The following is an 8,697-nucleotide window of genomic DNA, read 5'->3' as shown; positions in this document are numbered from 1 at the left end:
AATACTGGAATGGGTTGCCATTTTGTCCTCCAGGGGATCTTCCCGACCCATGGATCAAACCCACATCCCCTGCGTCTCCTGCATTGGCAGGCAAGTTCTTTTACCCCTGAGACACTGCAGGGGAAACTATAGATGTGGCGAGGAGCAAGGCGCATGCATACAAGGAGCGCAATGATCAGGGCTGGGATGTAGGACTTTATTCGCCTCTCATCTCGCGAGAGCTGATGGGTGCTGTGCTAGCCTCTGGGTCTTATCACTTGTGTTCTGGAGACAGCAGTGTGACCCCAGCTCCAACCTGGACTTACCTCCCCTCTCAGTCTTCCTGCCTTCACTGAAGACCATCTTGGTTTCACCAAGGGGTTAGTTCCAAACCTCGAAGCTGACATCATGGGGCCCAGGGATTCCCCTGGCCAGCCCAGGCTGAAAACGAGGGAATTGAGTTCCAGTCTTCATTCTGCCACTGATCTGCTCTGTAACCTTGAACAAGATTTCCCCGCCCTGATTCTGTCCTGATGTCACATCTGAGGCTTCTAACTTCTGCTTCCTGCACTCAGGATTCCCATGCAACCCCATGGAGTGCCCCACATGGTCAGAGCTGTAACAGGGCTTGGAAAATAATCAGAAAAATTGGCAGATGGTTCCTTTCTCTCTCTCTGTTTTTTAATCATCTGGGTTTTAATTTCTCTATGTAATCATAGTGGCAGCATTTGAAAATTGTTATCCCTTTTCAATGAGGAAACTGAGGTCCAGAGCAGGCTAGACTCACCTGAGGTCACCAGGAGGGTTAGCTGCACACCAGAGTCTACAGCTCTTTCCAGCAGTTGTTACCCCTCACCACATCCCTTCCATTTCCTGCTGGCCCCAGCCCAAGCCTCAGCCCACCAGCCAAGATCCACTTATGGAAGCTGATGCCCAGGTGGTAGACACAGGCCCATCCTTCAAGGATGTGGGCAGAGGCTGGCATGGCCTTCACTGGCCCTCTGGCTTTTTGCTAAGGATCTACTAAGATCTCTCGCAGGGCCAGTGCTCAGCAGCCCAGGTGGTTCCTTACCCGCTCAGCACCTGGCTGAAGCCTTGGCCAGACTGGGAGAAAGCTGGTTGTGAGACTCAGGGCTTTGCTGGTCCCAGACCTTCTGTTTCATCCTGGCAGTTTACAGTTCACCAGCCATAAGCAAAGCCTGGATTAGACACTGTTGGCAGAAGACAGATTGGTTCAATGATTTATTGAGAACCTGCTCTTGTTAGCTACTGAGGATGCATCAGTGCATAAAACAGGCAAAAATTCCCATCCTTGTGGAACCCATATTCTAGTGCCTGGAGATAGAACCAAAAAAAAAAAAAAAAAAAGAGAGAGAGAGAGAGAGAGAAAATGTTCAATATCTAAAAACATTTGCTATCTAAAGTACTATGCAGAAAAGTAGTGCAGGGAAGGGAATAGAGAGTTCCAGGCACAGGGTCACCCTTTATCAGGGTAGTCAGTGAAGATCCTATTTGTGAAGGAGACATTTGTGCACAGTAGTAAGGAGAGAGTGAGCTTTGCACACATAAAGCAGAACAGCAAGTGCAAAGGTCCTGAGGCAGGATGTTCTAAGAGCCAGGAAGAGGTCAGTATGGCTGGAGAGGTATGAGTGAGGATAGAGTGGGCAAGACAAAGAAATGTGAGATATCCACTGGAGGCAAGGTTCATGGCAGGAAGGGATGAGCCATTCAGGGAAGAAAGCCCATGCTGAGGGGTCTGGGTACAGAAAAGGCTGGGGAAAGGGAACTCCAGAGAAGGCAGTGAGGGCATTCTAGGCTGAGAGACCAGCCTGTGCAAAGGCAAAGAAGCAATTGGCGGAGCAAGAAGAGGGCTGGAGGGAGGTGTGAGGCTGGAGGAGTCAGCTGCAGCCAGATTGAGAAGCAGCAAGGGCCGGGAGGTCCCTTGCTCAGGGAACACTGAGACGGTTGGGAAGGTCATGAGGTTGTGGTCAGAGAGTGGAAGATGGGGTTCGAGGTTTGAAAGGTAAAGTGGCTCTGGGTGATGGCAAAGAGTCAGGAGTGGCTGTGGTCGGGGAAGGGGCAGAGTGTCCATGCCTCCAGGACAATGGCAGGGCTGGGGGATGTGAGGAAGACCAGCCAGGGCCTTGTCAGCATCAGTCTCAGGATGGATGGGACCTGACAGGGAGGAGTATCAGTTGCCTGGGATGTGGGGGAACAGGCTGCCACCACTGGGGGGCGCTGCAAAGGAAACTGGTCCAGGATAGGCAGGTGCTAGCCGCTCTTTCCTTTCCTTCTCCTCCAGTGGCCTTCTGCATGGTTCCTCGGCCGGTGCTGATACTTCCCTAGGAGTTGGTCCCCAGTGGCCCTGTGCGTGCGCATGGCTGGGGAGGCAGGGTATAGGAAGGGGAAGCCCCTTTGGTTTCTGTAACACCCCCAGGGCCCAGCAGGGAAACCCCATGGGTCCTAAAAGGAAAGTGGCAGCAGTGGGCTTGGGGGAAGACCAAGAAACCCCATCTTCTCCTTGAAGATGGGAAATCCAGGGTGGGCCTGAGGGCGGGGCAGCGCTGGAAGGGAGATCTGTAACCAGCCCTGATAGCCATCTACAGAGCAGAAACACCAGAGCAATTCAGGGACCTGGCCGAGCCCTGATCCTGACCTCACCTGGCCATGGGCTGAGCCCTGACTCTGCTCATCCACTGAGCTCTTAACTCGGCCCAAGCCTGAGCCCTGACCTGAGTCACCCAAGCGGTCGGGATGTTGGCCGCAGACTGAAGTTTGTGCCCTGTCTGGTCTGAGCTCTGAGCCCAACCTTAACTGGTTTCACATAGGGCCCCCACATCATTGATAGCTCTGACCCCAAACACAGGCAGAACCAGGAAGTTGACCCCAGATGAAGTTCCGAGTCTGGCTCTAGACCAAGTCCTGAGTGCTAATCCTAGATCTGATCCTGGCTAAAGTCTGAGCTTGGCCCTGAATAAACCTGTTCTCATCCTGCCCTGACCCTGACTACAGACTGAACCCTTGACTCTGCCCAGACTGAGACCCTATTATCTCACACAAAACCCCATCCTAGCCACCCACTGAACACTGACCTCCCTGGCACTCCCTCCCTCAGCCATCTGGTAAACCAGCAGAGCATAAGGATGACTCAAAACCCCAAGTCCCCTCTAATGGGCAATCCCCTTACCTGGCCATCCATCTTTGGGAGCACAATGGACTGTGATGGCACTGGGATGATGGTGACAAAGAAGAGAAACAGGAGGGGGGCTGGAGTCTCTGGGACCTACCAGCAAGCAGAGTGGGGCGGCTCGCCTGAGTGGGGAAGTAAGGGGATGGCTGGACTGTAGAGTGCAGCAGGGAGTCAGGAGCTGAGATTGACCGAAACCCCAGCTTCCCGCCACCCCCACTGCACCTCCCACCCTCTCTGGGAAGGGAAATTACATTTCCCCATTTTAGCAAGGGGTGGTGATGAGGGAAGACTCGGTGAACACAAAGCCGAAAGTAGAAGCAGGACGGAAAGTGAAACTGGGCACAGCCCCCAGTATAAGACTCCCCCTGCCCGGGAGATGGCTGTCCAAGGAGGCTGGGCCCCGCCATGGGCCAGACGGCAGGCAACCTTGGCTGGCGTGAGTTTGAGGCCAGGGGTGGGGGCACAGGGGTGGGGGCTTGGCTGAGACTGGGCAGAGGATGGGTGAACTTGACCACTGTGGATGGGGGCCAAAGGCTGAGGGGCTGCTATGTGGCCAAGACTAAGGAAAGAGGCTGAGCAACTAACACACACACACACACACACACACACACGGATATAGGACACAGCTGGCTGAAGGATGGGAATAAAAGAGGCATAACTTGGGGAGAGGGGCTGAGGCAGAGGCTAGGGCTGGGCAGAGGGTGGGGCAGGTTGGCTAGCATGAATGAGGGGATAGGAGTAGAAGGAAGGAAATTTGGTGAGAGCTGGGCTGAGGATGGGAAGACCTGACTGGCATGAATGGGGAAAACTGGGCAGGCAGTTTGACCAGGATCAGGGCCAGGCAGATAAACTAAGCATTTATTTAGGATGAATGAGTCCCTGCTCAGTCAGCTTGGCTGAGAACTGGGGCTGGCTAGAGGAAGGACAGAAGGAGGGGGGGACTGGGGCCAAGGAGTCAGCAGCCTTACTGGGTCAAGGGTGTGGAGTTTGAAGCTTGGAAGGAGGTTCAAGCTACCATGGGTGATTGAAGGACTCAGAGGTGGAACTAGAGCTATAAGCAGAGGAGCCGATGGGAGGCTCAGGGTAGGGACCAAGGGCTGGAAGATGGGGACAGAACCCTCAAAGACCAGGTTCAAACCCGCAGGATTGGCTGAAGAGGGGAAGGAGAAGCCAAGGGAAGGGTCTGGGGGCTCCAGAGTCCAAGCAAAAAACAGGGGGTCAGCAGGAAATGGCACAGCTCAGTTCTGGGTGGGCAATATATGGAACTAGAAAGGACCTCACTCTGTCTTAAGTCTCCAGGGTGTCAGAGTGGCCTCAAGCCACAGAACCTGAATGCTGGAGATTAGAGACAAGACCCACCATCTTTGGAAGTCTATGGGGTAGTGGAAGCGCCCAGAAGTTCCCCTTACTCTTTATTGAGAGGACAATTCAAGGAGCAGAGCTCAGGGTTTGGAGATAGAGAACAGATAGGAAAGAGGCAGGGAGAGAAGAGGGAGTCAAGAATAGACTTTGACTTAGTAAGCTGTTTTGGTTTGGGTTTCGAGTAGAGTTGTGCAACTGCCTAGGGATTGCTAGATTTCCTTTCCCTGAAGAAGAAACTGCCCTCTTCCCAGAGCTCCAGCCCCACTGCCCCTCTTCCTTCTTTCCAGGAAATGCTGGGCGGGAGGCACTTTCAGAGATCAGCCCATCTGATCCTCCATTTTACAGATGGGAGCCCAAGGCACAGAGATCAGAGGTGGCTTGCTCAAGGGAAGAACCCAACTGAGAAACAGGGCTGCTGCCTCCCATTCCAGGCCCCCCTCCCTCTCCTGGGAGCCCTGATTCTCCCACACTGCACAGTGATCTACCTGCCTTGGGGCAGGCTGGACCCATCTGTCCTTCTGACTCCCTGGGATAGAGCCTTCAGCATCACCAGCCCTCCCCTGGGGTTCTGGTTCAGGCCATCTAAGCCGCCTGGCTAAGCCCAGGCAGAATAGACTGTGCCCGCTGTGGTGGAGGTGGTGGCCTTCCTCTGAGGTCCCTGGAGGAAGCACTCAGGCTCTGCATTTGGGCCAATCTGGATGCCAGTCCTGGTCCACTCACCCTCTGGCAGGTCACCCTTCCTGAGCCTCACTTTTCCTATCTGCAAAATAGGGAGAATAATAGCACCCAGACTGCCTCGCACCCTCGTGCAGTTTGTGTGCTGAGGAAGACACCTGGCCAAGGGAGTTAGTGGCGATCAAGATGCAGCCCGAGATTTGCTTCAAAAGTGGGCACTCTGCGCCAGGCTGTGTATACCTGGGGAAGGGGCATTTTCCTTTCATTGTACAGAGACGCATACGTGCGTGCGTGTGTGCCAAGTCACTTCAGTTGTGTCCGACTCTGTGAGACTCTATGGGCTGCAGCCCATCAGGCTCCTCTATCCGTGGGATTCTGCAGGCAAAAATACTGGAGTGGGTTGCCATGCCCTCCTCCAGGGGATCTTCCCGACCCAGGGAATGAATGCGAGTCTCTTCTGTTTCCTGCATTGGCAGGCGGTTCTTTACCACTTGAGCCACCTGGGAAGCCCACAAGAGATGCCATATGGTGTCTCAATAGCTCATTAGTGGTTTTGAGGGGTCAGTGGGATGACACATAGTGCGTGCCTGTAGCACAGGCTGAGAAAAGGCACGGTCCCTTCCTTCCTTCGCCCAAGTTCTCCTCCAGCTCGCCCCTCATCTTGTCCACTCCCCTCCCCCGTCTCTTCAGGGCTCAGCCTTTTGCTGCTCTTCTTGCTTCTGGCTCGAGCTGGTGTCTGGGGATTCCCGAGGCCCCCAGGGAGGCCCCCCCTGAGCCTGCAGGAGTTGCAGAGGGAGTTCAAGGTCAGCCTGCATCTCGCCAGGAAGCTGCTCTCTGCGGTTCGGGTCCAGGCTCATCACTTTGTGAGTTTCCCTAACGCGGCTGGCTCTGGGGATGGGAAGATCCCCAACCCTCTTGGGCCCCCACTTAGAGCCCTTGTCCCATAGGCTGAATCTCACCTGCCAGGAGTGAACCTCGACCTCTTGCCCCTGGGAGAGCAGCTCCCCAACGTTTCCACGACCTTCCAGGCCTGGCGTGGCCTCTCTGTGAGTGAGGGACTGGCAGGGTGGGGCAGGCAAACTGGCAGTAAGGCTGGTCTGGGTCCATGGAGATAAAGTCCACTGAATTGAAGATGGATTTGGGGATAAATTGAAGCAGAGCATCTGGATGAGGCTGGATAAGTCATTGAGTATAAAGATGAGGCTGGACTAAAGAAATGGCATTAGGAAGAATGTAAGAATGAAGCCGAGCAAGGACAGAGGCCGGGATGGGAATAGAACGGGATTGGGGATAGAGATTAGTAGGGAGGAGGCATGCAGTTGGTATGAGGAGTGAGAATGGTGAGAGGTTAGGAATGGGAAGAGGTTGGAGATGGGTGAAAATGAAGCGGGGGACAGAGAAGGAGTGAGGACTGCTGGTGAACCTGGGACTGGAATGGGGGTGGGTAGAGCTGGAGATGGGATGGAGACACGGTGACAGGGAGGCTGGACACATGGAAGAGGGATGGCACTGGGATAAGAAGGGGAATACGGATGGGAAGGAAGGTGGAGACAGAATAAAAACAGGTGAGGAGCTGGAGCTGGGATGGGATGGTAGAGAGGGAACGGAATGGGGCTGTGGGTAGAGAGTGACAGGAGGGTGGAGATGCGGTTACGGGTTAGAGGTGAGTTTGGGCTTAAGACTGAAAATGAGGTTGGCAAAGGAGATAGGATAGAGATCAGAGACCGTGGAGATAGGAATGGTGATGAGCACAAGAAAGAAGTATGGATGGAGATGGGGTTACGGATGAGAATAGATATGGAGGGACTTCCCTGGTGGTCCAGTGGTTACGACTCCATGCTTCCACTGCAGGGGGTGTAGGTTCACTCCCTGATTGGGGAACTAAGATCCCACATGTGTGATGCGGCCAAAAAAAAAAAAGCTCTATCAAGAATAGATTTGGTGATGGAATGGATGGAGACTGGAGTTGTGTTGGGGATAGGACCCAGAGAGAGATGAGGTGGGTTGCAAGTGGATCCTTGGCCTGCAGGCCTTTCCTGATGCCTTCCCTCCCCTGCCACAGGACCCAGAACGACTCTGCTTCCTCTCCCTGACACTTCGTCCCTTCCATACCCTGTTGGGAGGGCTGGGGAAACAGGAGTTCTGGACCAGTTCAGAGAGGATGCAACTGCAGGCCACGAGGTTGGATCTCCGAGATTTGCAGCAGCATCTCCGCTTCCAGGTAGAGTGTCCATCCACCCTCCTCCACCCCCAGAGACCAACACACAAAACTAAGGCTCACTGGCTCTTTTTTTTTTTTTTGTAGTTTTTTCTTTTATTTTTCATTGGCTCCCTTTTAAAACACTCCCCCTGCCCAGACATAGGGTGTCTGGAAGGAGATGCTGTGTGTGTGTGTGTGAGTGTGTATGTGTGTGAGTGTGTGTGTGTGTGAGTGTGTATGTGTAGGTGCACGGGGCCCTGGCTCTGCCCCCTGAATCTCTTCTCTTGGGGTCTTGGTCTTAAATGAGAGATGCCAGGACAGCACCTAGCATCAGCAGGTCCTGCAGCCAATTAGGTTCCCTTCTCTCTCATCCTCTGACATCACCAGATTTTCTTGAACATTTCAAAGGGAAATAGGAATTTTATCCTTAATAAAAGGAGAATAGAAAAGGAAGACAGCATTAAAAACTAACCAGATCACCTTTATGCCCATTTCTGATCCTAAGATGACTCTTGAGAGAGGAGCTTCTGGTTCCCTGGTGGCCTAGTGAGACTCCTACTAAGCCTCTTAGGACTCCAGACTTTCACTCCTGGGGACCAGGTTCAATCCCTGGTTGGGGAACATCCTTAAACCCTGGACCACAACCAAAAAAAGAAAAAAGAGAGAGAGAGGAACTTCCAGAACCCCCAGTCCCCAGGGCAATCCTGGGTGAGTGACAGCCTGCTCTGTGAGCACCAGCTTGCCTTGTGACTTCCAATTTTTTTTTTTGACCCAAAAAAAGAATCAGGCAGTTCACATGAAATGATGACATCATGGAAGATGTGAAGTAGGGGTTATCCAGGGAAATCTTAACTTTGTGGTCTCTGATGTCACTCTATACCATGGGGCACAGAAAGAGATAAGGTTTCACTTGGGGTCCCAGGCTGGCCATTCTCTGACCCCCTGGGCCTCTCCTTGCAGGTGCTGGCTGCAGGATTCAACCTTCCTGAAGAGCATGAGAATGAGGAGGAAAAAAGACTGCTTCCAGGGGCTCTGGGCGCCCCCTTGCAGATATCTGCCCAGGTATCCTGGTCCCGGTTCCTCTACACTTACCGGTTGCTACACTCCTTGGAACTTGTCTTGTCTCGGACCGTGCGGGACTTGCTGCTGCTCTCCCGGGCCGGGAACTCAGTCCAGGCCTTGGGGTTCCCCACACCCAGTTCCCAGCCCTGATGGAGTGACCTCTTAGCTGAACCCATTAGGACTTGAGGACTGGAGTCTGGGCCATCAGACAGCCTCCGGCTCATTTGCC

The 8,697-nt window shown here is 53.6% G+C and overlaps 1 protein-coding gene across 1 annotated transcript; it reads left to right on the top strand.

Annotated features, from left to right (window-relative positions):
- Nucleotides 1-3,574: 3,574 nt before the first annotated feature.
- On the top strand, nt 3,575-8,688 carry IL27 (interleukin 27). The gene is made up of 5 exons (XM_055561489.1): nt 3,575-3,605; nt 5,897-6,069; nt 6,154-6,252; nt 7,269-7,427; nt 8,367-8,688. Exons 1-5 carry the CDS (start codon nt 3,575-3,577, stop codon nt 8,616-8,618), a joined length of 714 nt encoding a protein of 237 aa, XP_055417464.1. The 3' UTR covers nt 8,619-8,688.
- Nucleotides 8,689-8,697: the final 9 nt, after the last annotated feature.

Source organism: Bubalus kerabau, chromosome 23, assembly GCF_029407905.1.
Source record: "Bubalus kerabau isolate K-KA32 ecotype Philippines breed swamp buffalo chromosome 23, PCC_UOA_SB_1v2, whole genome shotgun sequence".
Taxonomy (NCBI): Eukaryota; Metazoa; Chordata; class Mammalia; order Artiodactyla; family Bovidae; genus Bubalus; species Bubalus kerabau.
Note: the sequence above shows the minus strand (reverse complement) of the source record. Positions and strands in the feature narration are given on the sequence as shown.

Excerpts from the sequence above, each read along its gene's own strand:
- IL27 (XM_055561489.1), top strand. The coding sequence starts at position 3,575 with ATGGGCCAGACGGCAGGCAACCTTGGCTGGC. Across the intron at positions 6,070-6,153 it reads GGGTCCAGGCTCATCACTTT|GCTGAATCTCACCTGCCAGG; the intron begins GTGAGTTTCCCT and ends CTTGTCCCATAG. Across the intron at positions 6,253-7,268 it reads AGGCCTGGCGTGGCCTCTCT|GACCCAGAACGACTCTGCTT; the intron begins GTGAGTGAGGGA and ends CCCCTGCCACAG.